General features: G+C 41.2%; 1 protein-coding gene across 1 annotated transcript; it reads right to left on the reverse strand.

Annotated features, from left to right (window-relative positions):
* Nucleotides 1–2,810: 2,810 nt before the first annotated feature.
* LOC147617692 (uncharacterized) lies at nt 2,811–5,150 on the reverse strand. The gene is made up of 5 exons (XM_086775494.1): nt 4,652–5,150; nt 3,842–4,089; nt 3,387–3,647; nt 3,142–3,231; nt 2,811–2,927 (listed from the first exon to the last, which is right to left on the reverse strand). The coding sequence occupies exons 1-5, from the start codon at nt 5,148–5,150 to the stop codon at nt 2,811–2,813; spliced, it is 1,215 nt and encodes a 404-aa protein (XP_086631620.1).
* Between the last annotated feature and the right edge of the window lie 18,963 nt (nt 5,151–24,113).

The raw sequence follows: 24,113 nt of genomic DNA on the forward strand, positions 1-24,113 counted from the left end.
CGCCCCTATTGTGGGCAACTACTTGAGCAGTTGCAACCGTTGGAAAATAAAAACACAGTAATTAAAAAATTAAAAAATTTAATTACATAAGGTTTAATCCTAAGGTCAAACCTTAATAAATTATACAATTAAGTTCCCTCAATTAATTAATTGAATATCTTTTTTCACTCATTGTATGCCCTTATTAGTAGTGTTTCCCGTCGCCTCTGATTGGCGGGGTGGATCCTCTTTTAACTTTTGTGCAAATATATATGCCACATCAACATGAGTGTGCATGTATATGTCCAACCTCTCTCTCTATCTCTCTAGCTTCCTTCCATTCACATACTACCTAGCTATCTTTATATCTGGCTTCACCCCAATAATTGAGCTATTGACCAATGCTCTCTCTCTCTCTCTCTCTCTCTCTCTCTTCTTGACATCTCGACTTATATACCTAGGGTTTGTAAAAATGACTTCTACAATCTATTTTGGGTAAAAAAGATGTGGATACAAGCTGGAAGCACTTGGCCCCATTCATAAGCATGATTTACAATTACAATGGGCAAAAACTAGAAGTGACGGGTAAGTGCCAAAAATTAATGGCCGCTTCGCCAATGCCGCATCCGCTTGTACTTCGCTCGCTCTACTTGCTCTACTCTTGCGCTTGTTCCTTGCCGGAACACTCCCCCACACCTATTTCGGTGGTCGTCCCTAGACACTGGTCCTTTGTTGGCCCTAGAAATAACTTCATGCAATCCTTAGTGGATTGCTCCAGTTCATTCATAGTGTTCAGTCCAGCTTGGCATAAGATTGCCATTTCCTTTTCCAATTGTTCCTTGGCCTGCTAAGCATGTCCCAGATTCACAAACATCTCCTCTTTAGCATCTTGCGTGTGTTGAAAATTTGAGCGGAGCCTATTCATGGTATCTTCAATCTTTTGCTCTATGGTGGTGTCCAAGGCCCTTGAAGTATGTCTGCTATTGCGCTCTTGTTCCTTCTGCTACTTTTATTCTTGTTCCACTGCACTAGCTGGTCTTAATTCCACTAAGACCTCCTATTCTTGATCATCCTCATCCCTCTCCTTAGGTATCTGAGTATTGGGATTGCGTCTTTATCCCATACCTTCATAACTCTCGATTGCTTGTGTTTCAATGCTCTTTGCCTTGAGTTATTGGGTTCATGGTAGCTTGGACTGCAGGGTTCAATTTGGTCTTCTTCCTTCTAATGAAGATGAGACTTTCTAGTTCTTCATCCTGCACATCCACCTTTACCAAATCCTTCTTCAACGAGTCTAGTTTGTTATGCAACATGGTCTTAGGGTGGGGTCTCTCCTCTATCTCTTTTGTTCTAGAGGACCCCTTTGCTCGGTATTTTGACCTTTTCTCGCTCTGACTCCTTCTTGATTCATGGTCCTCAGGGGCCACCCTAGACAAGGCTCTCAGGTGTGCATGTAACACTGTTTGTCCACCAGTTTCTGTGGCAGCTGTTGCCCTTCTCCTTAGGTTCTCCATTTAGATGGCTACCCAATTAATCTTTTCACCTGATTTTGTTGCCCTTAGCCTATTGTAATTCTTGGCTGACATACCCTCTGATTTCACCATAAGGGCAATGTCCTGCAGCGGGGTTGTTACTCCGTGGGCTCTGTTACTCCTTGGGCACCTCTGAGGTCACTCGGTATTGCTTCGTGGGCTCTGTGACTCCAGGCAACCCCAAGTCTTCCTTTACTATTTGAGTGGTGAGGGTTATGGGTTCTTTGCTAGGTACTATGATGGTGTTCATTTTTACAAAGCCAGTGAATAGGTCAAGAGCCCCCCTCTGGTCTTTACAATTCCTCCCACTCTTTTTCTATGAGTCTCTCGAACCCCAATTGTTCTACTCACTCCTTAGTGCGAGTGTAGCAGGGCTTGATAGGTTGGAGAATCTTACCTGCAGCCTTTCCTTTATCCTTGATGTGCTTGGAAGCCATGTTGCCTTCGTTGTTACTATCGACCACTAGTGTTTGTGAGTCTTCAAGCGTTGGCTCTTGTGCAAGTGTGCTGTGTGTTTTCTTTTCCAACTTCTTTGTTTTGGCATTGGCGTCGGGTGATAGTGTTTTGCCTATCACTTCTCAATTGCATGTCGTTGTTGCAGTCTTCAAGGTCGACATCATCAGTCATTGTTAACTTTATGTCCTTTTGCAAATCGTCCTTTCCAAGTCGATGTTTATCATTGGCCTCGCTTTTGCATGATTTTTTCTTCTTTTTTGGTTTTATTTATTTTCCACGCTCGCCCCACTGCCTTATCTTTTGTGTTGTCAATTAATGTACACTCATCACCCTGAGCTTGGGTCCCTTTGCCCCCCCAAAGTTGGCTAATTGTTCTTCTATTGGCGCGGTTCGATTACTAGGTGCTTCCTCCCCGGGTGTTAGGGGCATGTAGCAGTGTTCGAAAAAAACCCGGCTATAGTGTAATTTGCACTTGCAGATTTTTAAAATTACCTTCAAATTTGAAACTTAAGGGTACAAAAACCTACATATTTTGAGGGGTTGTAGAACAAAAACCTTCAAAATTTGAAAATTTTCTTTATAAATAATTTCACAATTTTTAGATGAAGGTTTTTTACTTTTCAGGAAAATAGTTTTTTTCGAACACTGGTGCCATGTAGTAGGGTTTCAACCGGTAGCCATTAACCCTGCTACTACCATTCATAGACCCATCAATGTTTTGGAGAGTGAATGTTTCGGGAGTTGTCTCTTCCCTTATAACATAAGGCCCTGTCCCCACCGGAGCTTGAGTTTACCTGGATGCTTACCCATTCTGAGTTGAATACCAGTACCTGGTCTCCTTGTTTAAAGATTTTCCTTTTCCCATGTCTGTATGCCCATGCCTTTTTCCTTCTCTGCACCATCTCTGCTAGGAAAACACTTTCTTGCCTTTTCTCCTCCAGGTTGAGCAGCTCCTGTATTCTGCATTCTCTTTATTCATCCATGGGTAGCCTCTCCTACACTGCCACCCTGAAGCTAGGCACCACAAACTCCAGGTTGAGCAGCTCCTGTATTCTGCATTCTCTTGATTCATCCATGGGTAGCCTCTCCTACACTGCCACCTTGAAGGTAGGCACCACAAACTCCATGGGCACGATTGCTTCCAAGCCATATGCCATTTTGAAGGGAGTCATACCTGTGGTAACCTTGTAAGATGTTCTAAAAAAGCCCATAGTGCACTATCTAGCTTCCGGTCCCAGTCTGTTTTGTTGGCATCCACTATCTTCTTTAAGATGTTGACTAGAATCTTATTTGAAGATTCAGCTTGACCATTGCATTATATTGCGGGTGGTAGACTATGGATTTTTTATGAATGATCAGGTGCCTATTGGTGAGCTCCTGCATAACTTCGTTCATGAAAAGTGTCCCTTGGTCCCTTACCAGTTCTATCGGGTAGCCAAACCTTGTCATGATATTCTTGTAAATGAGCTTAGCCACCTCCTCTGCAGTGTTTCTCCTTAAGGCTTTGGCTTCTTGCCATTTTGTGCAGTAATCTGTGGCCACAATGATGTATTCACATTTAGTTTGTTTGGCCTTAGGCTTGATCGGGCCAATAACATCTAGCCCCCATTTCATGAAAGGCTCAAGCGGTATTATGGGGTAAATTGGCATCCGGTCCTTGTCATTTGGTTGTCCTAATCTCTGGCACAGGTCGCATGACTTGGTGAAGTAATGCACATCCCTGTTGATTGTGGGCCACCACACTCTTGCTTGCAGTATTTTTCTCTTTGTTATTTCTCGTCCTTGATGTCCCCCGGTTGTGCCTTGGTGGGCTTCTTGCATTATACTTTGCTTTTCATGAGAGGGCACACATCTGCGGAGTATTTGGTCGATACCCTTCTTGTACAATTGTCCAGCAGGGTGAAATCCCTGCTTCTGAGTGCTAGCCGCCTCCTTTTATCCTTAGACCAATGTTGTGGAAATTGATAATCCAGGAGGAAGTTTCTCATGTTTTCATACCAATCCTCTTCCCCTTCATTGGTTAAGGAGAATAGATTTGCATCAGGCAGTTCATCCATGACTTCCTGGTCTGGTTCCCCATTCACAAGTCGTGACACGAAGTCTGCCACTACATTCTTTCTACCTGGAGTGTGCAGGATTACAAAATCAATTCTTGTAGGATCAGCATCCACCAGGCTATTTTTCCAATCAAGAAATCCTTGTTTACTATGTACACTAATGCTTGGTGGTCCATATGTAAAATAAAGGTGTTGCCCCAGGAGGTAATGTCAAAATTTATTGACAGCGTAAATCATGCCAAGGGCTTCCCTTTCAGTGGTGTTGTAGTTTCTTTCTGTTTTTGTGAGGACCTTGCTTCTTGCATAATAGATGGGCTGCATATACCATGTTGTCTTTTATTGCATTAAGGCACTGCCTAATGCCCTATCAGAGGCATCCGTGTACACATGGAACATTTTAGACCAGTAGTTTGGGCTAACCATGAGTAGGGCAACAGTTAGCATCTTCTTCAAGAGTTACTCTTGACTCCAAATGAATAAAGCATCCTTCTTGGTAAGTTGGTATAATGGGCAAGCCACATGGGCCAAGTACCTTATAAACCTTGTGTGCCATTTGACTTTTCCTATGAATCTCCCCAGCAGCTGCTTAACATTTACCGGGGGAGCCATTTCTACTATGGCCTTAACCTTCTTTGGGAGCAATGTTGAGCCCCTCTTTTGACATAATGTGGCACAACAGGATTCCTGATCTCACTGCAAAAGCACATTTTGCAGGGTTGAGTTTAAGTCTTGTATCTCGGCACCTTTGCAAGCATAACCTGAGATGGAATATGTGCTTTGCTTTTTCCCCTACCACACTGAAATCATCCACGAAAACCTTCATGAAATCAGTGAGATAGTCATAGAAGATTTCTTGGACCATCCTTTGGAAAGTTGCTGGTGCATTCTTTAGCCCAAACATCATTACTGTGGGCACAAAAACTTCCCATTCAGTGATGAATGTTGTTTTATCCCAGTCCTTCGGGGCCATTTTCACTTGGTTGTAGCCACTGAAGCCATCCAAAAAGGTGTACATTTCCTTGCCCACCACTTCATCTAGTAATAAGTCTGTGAAGGGTAGTGGGAATGGGTCAAGTATGGTTATTGCATTGAGTCTCCGGTAATCCACACATACTCTGATCTTCATGTTCTTCTTTGGAACTATCACAATGGGTGATATCCATGTGGCCTTCTCTACTACTGGGTATATGAATCCCACCCTGAGCAATCTATCTATTTCTTCCTTTACTTACTTAGCATAATTGGGGTTCATTCTGTACCTCTATTATCTTACTGGGACAATTCCTTCTCCTTCATATTTATTTTGTGTTGATAAAATTTAGGGTCTATCCCTAAATTTAGGGTCTATCCCTTCTCCTTCATATTTATTTTGTGTTGATAAAATTTAGGGTCTATCCCTTCCATGTCTGCATAAGACCAAGTGAACACGTCCTGGTATTCTTTTAGTAGTTGAACAAGGTTCTATTTGAAATCTTCTTCCAGTTCTGCACTAATTTCTACTATCTTCTCTTCTCCTTTGTCCCCCAAATTCTCTTCCACTAGCTGGTCTTGTTTTACTCTGCTCGACTCGCTCTCTTTCTGCCCTTCCTGTTCTTGAAGCCAAATTTCTTAGCTGTTGCAACTCCTGCTCCTCCTCTAGAGTCTTTCCCTCAAGATCCTGCTGCCCCACTTGGCTCACGCCCTGCTCATCTCATTACCTGCCTGTTTCTTGATATTTGTTGTCCGAGGGGCTTGCTATGATTGTTTGTTTTGATAGTTTTGCAAGTTTTCATCTATAGGTGCACCTTGAATAGGGACACTAGGTCTGGGTTATCTCTGAGCAATTTTTGCTCCTCTTCTTCTTCCAACCCATCTACCATGTTGAATGTTTCTGCATGCAACGCAGTTTGCTCCGGTTTGATCTTCCCAAATTCAATGTAAATCTTTTTCTTTCCTTTCCTGAGGGATATCCTGTCTGTATTCCAATCATGTTTGACTTTACCTTCTTGGAGCGAAGGTCTTCACAACAACATTTGGTATGAGCCCACTATTGCCTTCATGGTGAGGACTACAAGACTTACGGAATACTCCATGGTGAGGACTACAAGACTTACGGAATACTCCATTCCAGCTATTTGAATTTTTACACTTCTTATGATGCCTTTTGGCAGAGCCGTTGAGTTATCTGCCATGCGCACATTGAATGCAATGGGCTCCCATTATAATCCCAGGCTTCGAGTTGCATCCTCGATTATCACATTTACTCCTGATCCTCCATCCAACACAAGTCCCTTGATATCCTTGCTGTTGATTTTGAGGTTAATCTTAGCCACCTTGCCATCCCTTACCTTGGGTGCATCTTCTGTGGCGGCTGAGCCATGTGGCAGGGCAGGCTTTCCTCCGTTTCTTGCAGCTCCCGGTTGAGGCTCTAGAGTCCCTTGCAGAGGACCTTGGCCTTAAATCTAGGACATAAATCCAATATGTTCCCTAGAGGCACTTTTTGGTTCAAGAACATGTGTAGGATCTAGTAATGGAGGCTCCCGCAGATGATTTGAGTAGCAATTGGTATGATCGCAAGGGCCACTATTCCATGACTTTGCAAGGGATTATGGATTCTACCATGCACTTTTGCGACATCTATGTTGGATTTCCAGGTCCTGCTAAAGAGGGTCTTGCAGAACTCCTCTTTCTTTCGCCTTTCTCAAGTGCACCAAAGCCTTAATGGTGCAAGCTTTACTGGGCATGGTGTTAACATAAGAGAGTACATCATTGGTGATGGAGGCTATTATGAGTTGCCGTGGCTATATAGTGACTTAGTACTCTCTCTATGTTTTCATTGTATCTAGAAGTTCATGGCCTTGCTTTTATTAGTGCTCTTTCCAAGTTTTGATTATATCTAGAAGAAGTTCATGGCCTTGCTTATTAGTGATCTCTCTATGTTTTGATGTAATCTAGAAGAAGTTCATAGCCAATATTATAGTGCTTTTTCTATTTTATTATTATAGGTGCATAGTGCTCTTTCTATGTTATGAATGGGTTTTCCTCCTAGGTTAGTAGAGCTAAACACTTTTTATTTACCAACAATCACTTAACATTGCTAACCTTAAACAATTTCAAAATTGCATTGGGTGTTTAACAAAAAAGTCTTTTTGGTAAAATAATAACTTGTACTTGAAGGAGTCTAAGTGTGAAGCCCAAAATTGGCACCTCTAAAGCTCATGGTACTTTTGTTTTGTTGTTGGCTAACATAATGAAGGTCTATATGGAGGGCTAACATAATGAATAAATTTCTTGGTGATGTAAGTCTTTTTCCATAACCTCCTTTTTCTCCTAAGATTTTAATTGGACTAGAGTAAAGGGCCTAAATGCATAATGGGCTCCTAATTAAAAATATGCAAAACCTTTTTTGTGATTTTAGCTACAATCCTTATCATGGTACTTTTAATAATGAAGGTTGTCCCTAGTATACATGATCCCTAATCAATCCCCACAATCTTTATCCATGTACTTTATACATTCCCTTGATATTCCATACAAACAATAGTTTGAGCAGTTGGATGGGGGTCCTTCTATAGAGTGGAAAACCCTATCATGATTTATCTAAGGATTTTGACATGTAAAAAGAATGGGTGTGAGAAATTTAGTGCTATGCATATGTGCAAAAGTTAGACTCCCGGTGGGGCCACAAAATAATAAAATTAAAAAGTAAAATAAAATTAAAATTAAAATTAAAAAATTAATTAAAAATTAGCAAACCAAGAGAAAAAATAGGGAGCAAGGAACACAAAGCGCCTAAGTGGATTTTTTTGTCGCTTAATGGTGCCAATTTCAAACACCAAAGAGAAAACACCAAAGAGAGGATACTGATTGAAGACAAAAGATCAACGAACAAAATTACTTCGCGGCGGCGACATGGGCAGGCGGCTACTAGTGTGAAAAGGGCGTCTCGACATGCTGATCTCTCAGCAACCCTAAAACACACTAATCTAATCACTAATCGTGCGCTGATTACATTTTTTTTTGGGTTGGTTCGGTAGTAGGCGACCATGGCCAGGGTCCAAGGTTCGGGTGATCGGATCTCGGGCATGCGAACTCCGATTGGAGATCTGAGCATGTAGGCATGTTCCCCTCACTTTCGTACCAATCCGTGGCCCAAAACGATCACTCAAGCGCTTGTTCACACGCGGTCTAGTCGGACGCCGGGAAAGGGTGTCTCGGGAGAAAAGAAAAGAGCGTCCGAGGCTCCGAATGGGCTCAATCACACCGGAACTTGACCAAATAGATCGCGTGCGCAGCGAATTTTTTGGGGCACAAATTTTATAGCACGCCCTATAAAAAAAAGAAAATCTATACATTATTTGTCCTCATCAAGAAAAGCTTCAGAAAAGCCCGTCTCTGCAGCCTTTTTCCGCCATAGCCATATCTTCTTCAGAAACAAAGATTCCTTTCCTTTCCTCCCCTGCACCTCTTTCGCCCTTTTTTCCCTATAGCCATTCCTCTCCCATTCATCCCCCTTTTTCTTAGAAATTTCTTGGTCATGGATTCTTTCTACTCAAATCAAGCCGTCAACATGTTGCAGTTGAAAAGATGTGAAGATGCACAGCAAGTGTTTTTTCAAAGATGCCTTCCCTCATTTAACAGATCGCCTTCCGAAGTAGATCGGCTTGTCTTGGGCATGAAGAAGGCCATTAAAGCTTACCAGCGAGCAGCATCACGTGGAGAAGATGAAGGCTCCTTTATGATTGCTGATGATATATCTTTGTTAACGTGTGAGAAATGGTGCAGTGTCCTAGAGCCATGTTGGAAGGTATGTTATGTCCAGCATGCAGACGATGATAAGGGGTGTGTGTTTCTCTATGGAGATCCAACCATATTGCATGAATCAGTTGTAAGGTGGCTTAACGATTCCATGGTGGAGCAAGTTGCTTTTGCTGGTCTCTCATGGAGGAGACTTGTGCAACCTCTTGGAGGGGGGACGCAGAAGCTTGCACGCGGAGTCAAAGAGCCGGACAGTGCTTACACATCAATGTCAGCAAAGCCCCCTCGCGTGCCTCGTGTCACCTTTGAAGTGGCGTACAAGAATGAAGACTTGTGCAAGCTTATCGAAGAAGTGGCAGAATGGCACTCTCTTGGAGTCCTCCTTTCCATGGGTGTAAAAGTGTTGGTGAAAGAATCAGGGAAAGGGAGTGATAAGAAGCTTGATATTTCCATGTATTGGGTTGAGCAAAGACTGTCAGATAGCAAGCCAAGAATCAAGGAATTCAGTCCTGTTTTGTGCACTGTAGAGAATCGAAAGGAGTATGTTTTCATGTTTCCTTTCAGCTATGTCACAGCAGATGTGGATGGTTCTCGTGATTTTCAAGTCACGTTGGACTTGTTTGACTTGCAAGAGTTCATTCTTAAGCAGCTGATTCTCGAGGCGGCCGAAGAAAATCAAAAGGCAATGTATCTCGATGAATCTAGAGAGTATCACCGGGGGCAAGAAGCACCTTGCATGGTTTGCAAGAAAGGCTTTGCTGGACCAGAACATGGTGTGTTGTGATCACCCTACTTATCATCAGTGGTTCCACTTTGACTGTGTAAACCTTGTACATCATGATAAGTTGCAAGACTTGTGCCTAGGTTAGTCATGTAGATGTTGATGATAAACTCATGTTATTTTTGTACGCACTGTTCATCAACATTGGTAAAGCTAGTATTATTCCCTGCAAGTGGGGAGATATTGTTTCATACTATCTATTTGAAGACTTTTATACTACATATTGAATGAAAATCATGTTACAGGTGTGGTATCTGGTTTTCTATTCTCATAAAGGTGTCTGTACTGTACTTTGCTTCACACTACAGCTTTTGCTTCTGTCAAATGCTCTCCAAAACTTAATCTGTGTTTGCAGAACTCAAAGATCTAAAGAGAGGAGAGGAGAATTTCAAGATGTATTGATGAAAATTACTCTATGGTTGCCATGAATTGCAAGTATAGCAGCAAACTGTCTCAATCTGTGGTTGCCATGAATTGCAAGTATAGCAAACTGTCTCAATCTGCCAATGTGATTTGATTTTTATTGTACAGTACAATTTCATAATGAAAACCTTATCAGAAGAGAGGGATTTACTCATGAACGAGTTTTTTGAAGACAAATTTTTAGTGTTGCCTGTCCTAAGGCACTGTGAGGATGGTGCCATCTGGTGATATGTAGCATTTGAGTTTTGATTTTGTTGATTTTTTTGTGAATCTAATATAGGTGCTGAAGCAAAGAAAGGACATAGGTAATGGGTTCCAACCTGTCACCAAGAAAGGACATAGGTAATGGGTTCCAACCTGTCACCAAGAAAGGATTTAGGTGATGGGTTCTAACCTGTCTCCAAGAAAGGGAGAAATGCACGAGTGAACAAGTGTATTCACTCATCATAGCATATGCCCAATAGGGTAGGGTAAGGGATGCTCATAATTGTTTTCAACGGATGCAGTCTTTGAATGCAATGACCTTCTCTAGCATCTTGAAAGCCTATTGCAAAAAAAGCACGTGAGCAGGTGACAAGGGGGAACAAAAATCATGATGAGATTAGTGGTTGCTTCAACCTAATGTTATGCTTGACAATGCTTTGATCGATATTTAGCACAAAAATCACAACACAGATTCATGGAGAATGGGTTCCTCACAGTGGTGTAACAATCACAATAGCAACATTCAAGATGGGAACAATGCAGAGGTTAGCTTTTTTCTGCAAAGACAAGGACGGAGGGCTTGTGCAAAGAACAAGGATTTGTGTAGAGACCCTACAGTACATGGTGATATTATGAAAATTGGATTGCTAAAACAGAGCTTTAGTGACTATGTATGCAAAAGAATTGCTTGACATGCATATGAATGCAGAAGTGTATTCACTTGGACTCCAATTTGGGCAATGTGAGCATGCTCTTTTGAGCAAATACAATACAAGGACCTCTAATCTTTTATCACGAGCAGTTGACATGGTGGAAGAAAAACATGATGAGATTAGTATACAGGACACATATTCTATGATTTATCGCTACAATGATCTGTACTTTGGCACCAAGAACAGGAATATGTACAAAAGAAGGTTGCCCAAAAACAGCTTCACTGACCATGTCTGCAAAAGAATTGCTTGATATATAGAAGAGCAGAGTTACGTTTGCTTACCAAAACCACAACATATGCCCAGCACCTTTAGTGACCATGTATGCAAAAAGATTTTCTTGACACGCATAAGAGGAGAGGTCAGTAATCAATGCATATGCCCAACAAGGCAAGGTAGGAGTCAAGATGGTCTCAACTGTTTTGAATGGATGCAGTGCAAGGCCCTCTCTCCAAATGCAGTGACCTACCCTAGCATCTTGGCAGGGCATAGTAGGGGTCAAGATGCTCTTAACTGTTTTGAATGGATGCCCTCTCTCCAAATGTAGTGACCGGTCCTAGCATCTTGAAAGCCTGTGGCAGTAGAGCAGTAGACAAGGGGGGTTGTGTCAAATGCAGTGACCATGCTCCTTACTATTTTGAATGGATGCAGTGCGAGGACCTCTAAACTTGTAGCACAAGAGCAATTGTTCACACAATAGCCCCATTGTGCATGCCTCGCCTCACAAGGAACTCTATGTGATCAGAACATACGTAGCGGTGTTACAATCGCAACAGTAGCAAGGTAGGCCCTGCATACCCAGAATTTAAGTGCAAAATCACAAAGCAATTGTTGTGGATTGATGGGCTCATGCACCCCATCTTGGGTTGGTGAAGAGCTCAGAAGAAGAGGACTGCAGACCTGTGTGAAAACAATGAGAAGGTAATCCATGACAAAGCAATTCTTTGCAATGATAAAGTACTGCTTTTGTGGCCTTATTTAGGGCGTGCATAAGAGTAAGGATGTATTCTCTTGGACTAAGATGCTTTGAAGTATCTCAAGAATGGATGCAGCATGAGTGCCTCTCTTCAAATGCAGTGACCTTTCCTTCCATCTTGAAAGCCTGTGACAATATAATTGAATCTCAACAACTTCACGATGAGATTGCTAGGTAGGGGTTGCTAAGAGATAATATTGTGCTTTGCACTGCTCTGGTAGAAATGTATGTTGAGTGTGGTGGTCTTGTGAAGGCACAATAGGTGCTCCTCATATGATATTTCAACTAAGAGATTATTTGAAAAGAGCTCAGATGCTTTAGTATTACTGTGCTGGTAGACGCTTGGAGATTGAAATGCCCTCTGTGTGTTTTTCGAATGCTGGACAGTGGTTGCTTTCCGCTCTCTCAGGTGTATGCGATTTTGTCAGCAGGAGTGGCGATATGAGTCGAGTTAAGAAGCTCATGGATGGCATGTATGCTCAGGAATGCGTACCCACCCACACTTACCATACCTTTATCGACTGGTCACTCTTGAGGACATGCTGCAGATGGGATGCCCTGCTAACACCGCAACATACAGAATGTTGATATGTAAGCTTGGAAAGGCAGATGAAGCCCTAGCGCTTTTGAAGATAATGATCAATACAGGAATGGATCCTAGCAACAAACTTTACAATGCTTTTGATGCATGTGCTTCTCAAAATAGGTAAAGCAACAACAGCAATCTTGTTGTTCAAAGTAATGAAGGAACGAGGGTGTTGTCCTGATGTGGTGGCTGTACAATATACTGGGCCGGCAATCCCCTTCCCCCAACCGAACTGTTGTGCCTCCCCTGCCAGAAGCTCATGATGTTGAACACTGTAGGGAAAACAAGGGGAAAGGGGGAAGGGGAAAGGGGGCCCTTTCCCACAAGGGAAAATGTCAACAACTTCTTGTGTCTGTAGCTATGTCATTGTGTGAAAGCAGAGGCTCGAGGCCAAGCCATTACTGCTTACACATACACATGCATTTTCTCTACCGTACAACACATGTACAGAAGAAGGTTTTAGAGCACTGACGAAAGGGGTGACTCCATTCTTTCTATTAAGACATATCGAGCAGGAAAAAAAACTTGCAGCAGCGGTCAACTCCTGACAACTCTTTAGTATGGTGTGACAACAAGAAAAACATTCTTTAACAAATATCAGCTGTCTGGATTCCCTGCTCAGTTCATTTGTTTGGGATTTTTATTATTCATGTTCTCCCTGCAGAGATATGTGAACAATGCGATGAAGTCTGTGATAGTTCTTGGATGAGAGCGTATATTTGGTAGCACCTTCAAGCAATTCTAGATGCCATGAGAAGGGATTTCTTGCATCTTTAAAGGCATGCTGGTGGTATAAATTAAGGCATGAGAAGGGATTTCTTGCATCTTTAAGGGATTGCCAAAACTATGTGGTCTAGCTTACTTGAAGCATTTCTACGCTTTTGCCCAGTTTGCGCTAGATCCAAGCTCCATGATCGCTCCTCCGTGCTCTGTTCTGGAGACGACTGAACGAAGATGATGTACAACTGATGACCTGCCCACGTATTTATACGAACTGTGGGCGTCCAGGACATCAATTGAGCCTAATTGATGTCCAATTAAGTCTAATTGGAATTAGGCTCAATTGGACAGAATTACCATCAATTATGCCTAATGGAGTCTAATTGATGTCAATTGAGTCTAATTGGGGCTAATTGACTTGCAATTCAGCCTAATTGATGTCCAATTGAGTGCTCAATTGACATCAATTAGGCTCAATTAAACTCACTTGACATCAATTAGGCTCAATTAAACTCACTTGACATCCATTAGGCTCAATTGACATCAATTAATATCAATTATGCTCAATTGAAAGTCTAATTGGACTCACTTAACATCAATTAGGCTCAATTGCACTCAATTGACATCAATAAAGCCTAATTGATATCAATTGATATCAATAAAGCGTAATTGACATCAATCCGATGGGAATGAAACTTGGTATGCCTCTCCAACATGATGTGTTGGAGAGGTATAACAATTTTCATTCCTATCCGACACCGAACATGTGCGCTAGTGCGTCCGAAATGCGTTTTTTAGACAAAGGCCATCTACTCTCGTGCCTAGAAAAGAAATGCGTTGTTCGGTGTCGGATGGGGATGAAACTTGGTACGCCTCACCAACACATCATATTTCGGACATGCCCGCACGCATGGTCGATGTCGGATGGGCATGAAACTTGGCAGGCCTCTCCAACATGATATGTTGGAGAGGCGTACCGAGTTTCATACCCATCTGACACCGAACATGTGCGCGGGTCCAACATGATGTGTTGGAGAGGCGTACCAAGTTTCATCCCCATCCGACACCGAACATGTGCACGGGCATGTCCGAAATGCATTTTTTTTCTATGCATGTGAGTAGATGGCTTATGTAGAAAAAACCCATTTCGGATGCGGCCATGCAGCGTGCTTCATGCATGTCACCCTCACTAGTGAATTGGCTCGTTTAGTGCAAGAAACCTCCATCCTTTGGCTCGTTGCTCGTTTCGGCACTTCAAGTTTTCTTCATGCACCAAGCCGCCATTGAAGCTCTCTTTCTTAGCAACCTACGGGGCTGCGAAAGCTTTCCGTAGAAGTCAAAATTGCCATGTTGCTCTATAGTATGGTTAATTGAGGCCGAGATGGGAGTGCATGAGAAGCTATCCTACTAGATCTTGTGTATATAACAAGGAACCATGCATTTTCTTGTACGCACATGCACGCACGCATGCACACACATGGTGGTGGCTATAGTGTTTCACACTATTGGCATTCCTCAGTCCATTTAAATTCTATGAGTAGCTTGTACAAAGGACAAGCTATCTCTGCATAGAACAAGATGAATCGGCGATAGTAGTGCACGATTTGTATGTGTGTATGCATTATGTGTAGATTGTGCACTAAATCAAGGAATTAAGAAGCATTAAACAACTTACAAGAGATGATTTGCAGGAGAACGTAGTAGATTTTGGCTCGACGGAGAGAATGGGCGCTGGGTCCCGGGGCGCCGTCATCGCGACGGGGGTGGCGTGGAGGAGCAGTCTTGGGGGGCTGACGAGGCCGTCCCGGGCGGGTCTCGGGGTGCCGAAGGGGGTGGCGTGGGACGGTCCCGGGGGGCCACCGACGGCGGGGGTGGCATGGAGCGGTGTAAAAAAGTGAAAATTGGATTGTGGAGGGAATTCACATGGCCCTAGGAGCTTCTACATGCTTCCAGTGATATAGGCTATATAATCAAGTGCCCTAGCTCATTTCTCATACTTACACACACACACACACACACACACACACACACACACACACACACACACACAAGCTCCCACAAGCTAGAGAGAAGGCAAGAGGCAAGAATTAATCAAGCTCAAGAAAAATTAATCAAGGGTTAAGGTAAATTTCAAGTTTAAGTTAATGTTTAAGCTTAATTAAGCACTTTCCTTAACCTATTCTCTCTCTTAAACGATCATTAATGCTTATCTCTTATTAAAACTAAGTGGCATGCTAAATTTTTTTGCATATTCAGTCTCTTTTTCATCTAATTAACATACCTAATCATGTGATTTATATGCTTTCACTTATGCTCATGCATAATTAAGCATAATTAAGAGTAGGATTAGCAAAACTATGCTTGTTTAAGCTTGTTTTTTTAAATTGAATGTACATAAAGTATAAATTAGAAAATGCATATTAAATCTAGCATGTTTTAGTTTTTTTAAATCATGTGTAATCATCTCCCTAAAGTCTTTCTTCATTTCTAGCGATCCTAGAGAGAGACAATTAGGGTTTGCATGAATTATGTGTAAAATTTAAAGTAAGCACATGAATTAATCAAGTTTTATGAGCACTTTAAGAATATCTAATTTTCCTAATCAAATTAGCCATAATTCTCAAGTTATTTAAGAAAGATAGTTAATTTCTAGAGAGAGGTAATTATTAAACGATAGAATTAAGTTAAGGGAAGCTCATCACATGTTAACCAAAGGTTGAAATTAGATTAGGAATCATCATATCTTATAACTCATCAAGAGGTTTAGAGATATCACTAGAAAACTCTTAATTTTAGTGTATTCTAGAGAGATTAAATATGTGCACTCATTAGATTAAGGTAAGGGTTATTACAAGGGTTAACCTAACCCTAAATTTTTAGAAATTGGAAATCTAACATTGAGCTCTTTGAAATTGGTCTTGACCGTCCGAGGGAAAAATCGATCGTTTTGGCCTCCAACCAGCAGCCTCAAAATTCGACCCAGAAATCGAGGCAAAGAATGGTCCTTAAAGCACTAAAAATCTCCCCCGAAAATGATTTCGGACCATATTCAAATTCTTTTTGGAACACCTTCAAAAACGGGCTGCCAAACAAGAAAATTCTTGAAAAAAGTTTTCGTCTTGAGACAATGATGGAAAATAGGTTTTAGGACCTCCTCTTCCATCTAGGAAGCTATTATCGTGCACCTTTTATGGAAAAATATCTCTAAGGTCGTTCACATGCATGGGGTGCCTAAGCTAATTAGGGCAAACAGACACTCATTTGACCCAACGAAGAGTACGCTAAGCTTCCCGAGGCTGTAAGGGCTGTGAGAAAATATAAAAAGCACAAAAAAAAACTGTATGCTTGTCCATTAAAGGAGCAATTAGTAGCGTCAAGATATGGCAACGATAGAGGGATTGCCAGGGCTCACACACGGATTGAACCCATTGGCTGACATCTTCAAGCCATTGATATCTATGCCCCAACTACAACTCCCATTACCGTTTGCCATGCCAACAATAAGCGTGTCATCGAGTTTTACATCCCCTGTCACTTCAATCTCACCGAGCTTTGGTCCTGAGCTTTGGTCCTTTATCAAAAATTCCCACAAATCCTATAGGTACCAACTCTTTTCAACCCCTCAATGCCCACACATTGAACATATTGACTAATCTAGGAAGGGGGGTTGCCCAAGGACTACGTGAGTCCCTACCCACACAAGAGCACTCACACACGGCCTTAGTGACTCATACAAAAACACAGCCGTCCATATTTCAAAAATCATGGGCAAATATGATGGAACAACTAATCTTGTTCAATTCATTCAAATGTTTGAACAGAGATGTGAAGCCTTTGGAAATCAAAACTGCCCCACCAAGGTAAATGTGTTGAACCTATGCTTAGTGGAAAAAGCTAGTCGATGGTTCATCACATTGATGCCGACGATCAAGACAAACTTCAGGATCTTGAAAAAAGCCTTTATCCATGGCTTTTCAAGACAAGGTGATTAGTGGAGTGCAGTAACAGAACTCTATTCAATTGAGCGTAAGCCAAGCGAAACCATTAGAGATTTTATCATTCGGATTAAATTCTTGGACTCACGATGTGAGCCACGGGAGAAACTAAATGATTCTCAATTGAAGAGATGTTTCACGATGGGCTTGAAGATAATAACTTACACAATTGAAGAGATGTTTCACGATGGGCTTGAAGATAATAACTTACACAATTTGGTCATTGTATCCAATTCGAAAACATTTGATCAATGTTGTAAATAAGTAATACGTTTAGATGATAACATGATGAAAGATGATTATGATACGAGATGTTCCTCATCTAAACCAAGTGAAGCAATGGCTAAAGAATGATCGATCTCGGAATTGTCATTCCTTGAATTCTATGTAGCCCTGCTTAAAGCTTATAGCCGACATCTCTAAGAGAGGATGAGATCCTTCAAAGCCAAACATACTTAATGCATCTCTAAGTGATGAGTGAAATGGCTTGTATTCAGTGCAATCACTACGACCATCCCAATCCCCATTATGCGTACAAGGCACCTTTCATGAGGCTGTCACAAAAAATATGAAGGAGGGTTGTGGGTGGTGTGCTCTACTAATAACACTAAGCTAAATGGTGGTTAACAAAGTTGTATGAAGGTTATTTGTATATTTATAATAGTGGGAGAGGTGTGCTCTTCTTTTGCACCAAACAAAAAAAGATACCTTTCTTCTTTTTTAATGTAAATAATAAAGGCATCTTCCCTCAAAATCCTACACCCCAATAATGAAGGCATCTTTTCTTTATTTTTTGGAAAAGAGAGAGTATGTCATGAAGAATAATGAACAATATAAAATTGAATAGGATAATATAGGTGTCAATTGTGGGCAAGATAAAATTTTACTCCCGAAAAGAAATTTCATTTGGATCACGTATTGTTTAGTCAAAACAACAACAAACCAGAAATTTGACAAGGCACTTGATAAAAAAGATAAGGTAAATTATAGTTGAAAGACCACTTGATTCCAGAAAGGTTACATATATATACTTCTAAGGGCTACAGCAATCAAACATTGTTTACAATTGATAACATACCATAACTACCTAGGATTCCTACACCTATTATACACTTTTATGGGCTACTCTATTCTTCAACTCCTCTCGGAGAGGCTCCTCTTTCTCTTCGGCAATGTACCCGGACGTAACTCCACCAAGTGCCGATAACACTTCAATATTCATACTATACACATACAAATCTCTAAAATCAATACTCTCATCTTTCCGCTAGCATCTTGCTCTAGAGGTTACAGGCCTCTATCATGATTCTCAAATGTTCTATTGTATCTCCGTCGGTTTTTTTGCACAAATCTTTGCAAACCCTATCAAGGGTATCCTTTAGAGTATAGTTGGGGTCATTAGAAGAGAAGACATAATTGAGATCAGCAAAAGTTAGTTGTAATGGTGAGGGCTATTAAAGGAAGAGAATGATGGTGAGGGAGAGAAATACAAAAAGAGGGAGAGGGAGGTAATAAGATTTGGAAGTGAGGATTAGAGTAAGAGCTAGGGGTTGTATTTATAGACACACAAAGCTAAAAGCAAAAAGGGATTTTGCATGGATATTTCCTAAATTTAGAAAGTACATACATGGATATTTCCTAAATTTAGAAAGTACATACATGGATATTCCCTAAATTTAGAAAAGTATATGCATGGTTAAGTGTTGGGTGTAAAAAGAGGAATTGCATGAATAAGTAATATATTGAAGAAAATCTACGTAGGTATCAACATTGAGAAGACCTTGAAATAATAAATGAACATATTCCAACCACATCGACATACAACCATATTGCTTGTCCTGCTAAAACATTTAAAAAACAAAAAGTAAATAGACCTTGCTAGAGATAAGGACATTTTATTATTGCAACATGAAGGACCTTTTCAAAACTATAGTACAAGGTCCTTTTCAGATTATTTTCCTGCTCTGCTGAACATTCTCATTAGGTCCTCCTTTTTAGAGTGGGTTGATGTATAAACATATTATGGTTCGCATCTAACCCATATTATGGTTCGAGACATTTGCATGATGGATTCTTTCCCATAGTCACCCGCCGGTATTTTTCATTTCATAGTAGGGATTCCTCAGTCTCAATTACAAACACTTCCATCTATTCGGCCTTAATGACCAAATGCTCAAAGAATGTAGAGGTGTGTTTGAAATTGTCAAATCTATTATCTTGGCTGCCATATCCAATATGCTACTTCTATACTTTGTTGATCAATTGGCTACATCATTTGCTTCTTGGCATAGTCCCTTTTGCAACACAAATTCACCAGCCTTCAATGCTCAAACCTCATCCACAGTAAGATTTGTATCTCGTCCAACTGGCCATACAATTGGGGGTCTAGCAGGTGATTGACAAATGGTATTACATACTCTCCAAGTATGATCCACATTGTTGTTGCAAAACCACATGAACTCACGCTTCTACCCCCACTCTCTCATACCATAGAAAGATGAAGCTGGAACACCTTGCCCATAGTTCTTGATGCTCTTTTTACACTTGCCATCTTGGCCACCTAACTATCCTTGGCAAGTGACCTTGCTGTGTAGAGGTGTTCGACGTATAGCCCACATTGAGTTGTGTATGTCATTCTCTAAAACTTCTTGCACCTCTAATTTAGTTGCTAATCCCTCTGCATTGTGACCACCTTCTCTAGCGAGCTGCAGGAACAGTAGGTGGAAAGTTTAATCTCCTACCTTATTTCTTGCATGGTTGGTTTTTTGTGACATACTCCGGATGATGTGATGAGTTATCTTCCTCAAGATTTATAACTGTGGATTTTCGACGTTGGCGGCTGCTAACCGTAATGTTATCATCGATATAGTTTGGTTGTACATACATTGGAGTGCAACTCACTGCCTCCTCACTGCTTCTCCCACCAATCTCTGATGGTGCTTGATGGACTTGGAGCTTTTGATATTTTGGCCTTCTCCATTAACTTTGTTATCGTAGGGCCTACTTCATGATATTTACCTTGCATGAATGCATGCTTCTTTGTGGATTTCAAGACGACATTAGCAAGATATGAAACAAAAGCAACATATAAAGAGATGGTTCCCTTGAAACCTCTCCTTCTAAACAACTTACATGTTTCATTTTTTCTAGATTGGTGGTCGGCATGTGCAAGAAAGTGGCGTCATCCACCTCCTATAACAAAAGATTAAGTGATAAGAATAAAAGTTATAAGCTCCAACCACATTCCATAACAAAAGACTAGGTTTTACAATTAAAATTCCAAATGCAAGCTATTGGTTTTCAAATCCAAGAAAGTTATACTTACCCCTACAAGGTGCTTCCTCCAATGGGGATATCTAGTATGCCACCAACTAAGCCAACAATCCATGGCTAGCAAGTTTGCATTAGAAAATTTACTATTCATCCACCATGATCTAATGTGTCTATATTTCAAGAGTGTCTCTTCTTCACTCAATGCACAATGCAACTGATGGCATAGTGGCTTATGCTCTTCTTGAAAATTCATGACTACATATTGTATTGTATGGATGTTCAAGCTTTTTTCATAATAAAAAAAAAGAATGTCCAGTTGGCTCCCACCTTATCAGTCACCATGAAGCCAAAAAATTCAAATTTCGAAAAGCCTTTTTGCACGACAACATTGTTGATCATTTCCCAGAAAAGAAATTGTGCCACTATGTCTTTCTCTTTCATTTAACAAGTTACAATTGTCATGAGCTCATGGAGGCTGCATGCCATCATATAACAGTTGGAAAACAGCCAAAAAAAGTTCATAATTTTAATGAATTTGATAAGACCAAAATGTATCTTGGATCATATACATGATCCAAGATACATTTTGGTCTTATCATATACATGTGCAGCCATTGTTGTCCATCCCTGCACATGCTTGACGTGATCTTAATAAACCCAAGCCCTCGTCAAATCATCGTCTTGTGTTTGGTATATACGGGCCCTGTGGGGTTGACATTTTAAACACGTAACACAGCTCTGACTCAAAGCTTGCCCAGAAAAACGGCTACCATGGAAGAATTCAAAAGCACATTGTGTCTTTAATTCTAGGATACTGGACTTTGCTCCTTGCACTGAACTGTTAATCCTAGAAGCACGTACCATCACCCTGAATCTACAAGAGAATTGGAGAACTTAACAAACTATGTAAACTTAAGTTGAGAAGAATAATCAAAGGATTTATGGAATACGCATTACCTTTGACATTGAATTAGGGGATGCATGTATTATGATAATAGCAACAACTCCATGTTGCTAATACTTGATCCATCCTCCATATGCCTCTTGATAAATGCATCCACCAATACAAGTTGTTTGGTGATATCCATTTGTATCTTCCTTGGACCACTTGTAGCCACCTATAAAACTGCCTCTTGCACAATTTCTCTTATCTTTTGTAATGCCTTGGACCACTTGTAGCCACCTATAAAACTGCCTCTTGCACAATTTCTCTTATCTTTTATAATGCCTATCCTAATGTGCCCCTTTGCACTGCATGCAAATGTTCCCCTTGATGTATCATCAATCTAGTTATATGTGGATCAGCAGGCATACAATAGTATACCGTAGAACCACACATTCTAGTTATATGTGGATCAGCAGGCATACAATAGTATACCGTAGAACCACACATTCTTCTACATGCAGGTTTGTTCTTGCAGTAGAAACAAGCTAGAGAGACATATCCATCCATTTGCTAAGCCCAGCGAAATGGAAGCTTCTGTGTGACCTTCCCTACTATTTGGAAAAATGCAAAAGTCTACTCTTATTAATCATGATTTACTGAAATTGGGCCAAGATAATAAGCTTCCCAATCCATGATGTTTTTGTCAAGGAAACCTACCCTAATGTGTCATGGGAAGTTGCCTATCCGCCGAGCTCGATCATGGCTCTCAAGGGCTCCACCATAGGCACTCATCATCGCTATCCTCTTGCACTCATTGTCACACTGAGGTGGTTGCTCTAATCCAACGGGTGATGCAAGCTCTCTCGTGAGAAGATCGTGTGGAATCTCTACAGAAGAGGATCGTGTTCATTAGCCTAATGAGAGAGAGAGAGAGAGAGAGAGAGAGAGAGAGAGGAAGCAAGAGGGAACAATTGATTAGCATTAATCACCCCCAAACCCTAACCCTAAGCACACCACACATGCTAGATTAGAGTTTCAAGAGAGGGAGAGAGAACACTCCACTTCTATTGCACAAAGGGGAGAATGAGTTACAAACAAGAGAAATTGGCCTTTATAGTTCCAAGCCTTTTCCCACTAGGCCGCCGCCCGGGAGTAAGTGACCTGGGGCACCCAAAACATAGTTACAAGGCTTTCTCTATGGTTTGGCCAACTTACCAAGATCCTCTTGTTTGTCCTTTGAAGCTCAATACTTGGGAGGGTCTTTAGGGCATCTCCCTCATCAAATGACGGGATTTACAATATAGCATGGGTTCCCATTACCATTAGGACCTCAATGGAGTCTTCTTGGGCCCTTTTATTTGGCAATTTAAGGGAGTCAAACCTTTTCTCTTAAGAAGAAACGTTTTCTAATTTGAAGCTTCAAAACGGCTACTTTATTCGAATTTGAATTTTGGAGGGGAAATGGAATTTAAAATCTAGCGGATAAAACCATATCATGTAACATATCTATGGAAAGCTCTTGATGCATAGATCACAGATCTGTAACTTTCGCTCAAATCGGAGCTTGTATGTAGAAGTTATGGAGGTCCGAAAATTGTAAAATTACCGCCCCTCTTTTTTGGGGGAAAAAGTGCACCTTTGACCACTTTTACACCTCTCTTAATCACCAATGGTTTTTGCTTACATGGCGGGCTCCTATTTGTCAAAAAGTTAAACGTTTCCATAACCTCAGGGCCCAAAAAGACTCCATTGAGTTCCTAATGATAAGTGTGCAGACATAGTTGTTATACAAATGTGTTAACCAATATGTGTTAACATACTCCCCTTCCTGAAGTCGATCACGTTCTCGTGATCGGTGAGGGGTTGTCAAGGCACGTGAGGAAGTGTCGCACTGGATTGGTTCTCCTATTCTCCAGAAATGAGAGGGGGTGGGGGGAGTTAGTGAGATGGAAAGAAGTTAGTGAATTGCAGACGACTAAGTATCCAGCTAGTCTGATGGGCTCTTATGAGTTTGCTTTTTTGTATGTGCACAATAGTACTCTTTATTATATTTTTGGTGTTTTTTTTAAAATCGCCTTTGCCTCATTAGAGGATTCAGAGTACTTGAATGTGTGGACTAGCATGGAATACTTAATGACCAATATCCCAGTGATAGGTGGTATGATTAAAGAGGAGTTAGTAAAACAATGGGGTTAGTAAGCAAGTGGCAAGCGAGAAGGGAATCCCACAGAGACAAGGAGGCAACACGCATGGAAACTTCTTGTGCTCTGAGATACTGTATGTCGATAGGAATGTTCATGAAGCTCTAGCATCTTTGTCAAGACACCGTGATGGGTATCTTGGCTCCCATGGATGTTGAGTCATCAGGTTGCAATGTTCTCTCTTTTTCTTTTTATGATTTGTCTTCTTTTATCATTGGAGTTTTGGGATCCTGTGTTGATAGGAGTGGTAGTCAATGTCGAGGTGTGTGCGCATAGGACGACAGAGCCTAGTGAGATTTGTAGGTGTTGAGCATGGGTGAGGGCAAAAGTTGTGCTCGTGGTCCTAATCACCTAGAGACTCTCTCTTTTTTTTTTCTTATTTTTTTGACGTATGTTTATTGGTCAGCACCCCTAAAGAGGGTTTTGTACTGAGTGTCCCATGTGGCTAGAGTTGTGAGATTACCGTTGAGTTTATCTTTGAGTGGTTGGATAAGCTCAGCCATGTGTAGCACTGCCCCTTGGTTTGGTTAAGAAGTCGAGGGGCAGGGTGGAGCTTCGTGGATGAGGCTCAGTGAGTTGAAAGGGTTGGACAAA

The sequence above is a fragment of the Cibotium barometz genome, chromosome 36 (assembly GCF_041138505.1).
Source record: "Cibotium barometz isolate CiBa-2024 chromosome 36, ASM4113850v1, whole genome shotgun sequence".
NCBI classification, from domain to species: domain Eukaryota; kingdom Viridiplantae; phylum Streptophyta; class Polypodiopsida; order Cyatheales; family Cibotiaceae; genus Cibotium; species Cibotium barometz.

Coding starts and splice junctions, on each gene's coding strand:
- LOC147617692 (XM_086775494.1), bottom strand. CDS start 5,150: ATGAAGATCAGAGTATGTGTGGATTACCGGAGACTCAATGCAATAACC. Junction 4,090..4,651: donor CAACATTGCTCCCAAAGAAG/GTTAAGGCCATA, acceptor TGCACACTCCAG/GTAGAAAGAATGTAGTGGCA. Junction 2,928..3,141: donor ATCTTACAAGGTTACCACAG/GTATGACTCCCT, acceptor AAGAGAATGCAG/AATACAGGAGCTGCTCAACC.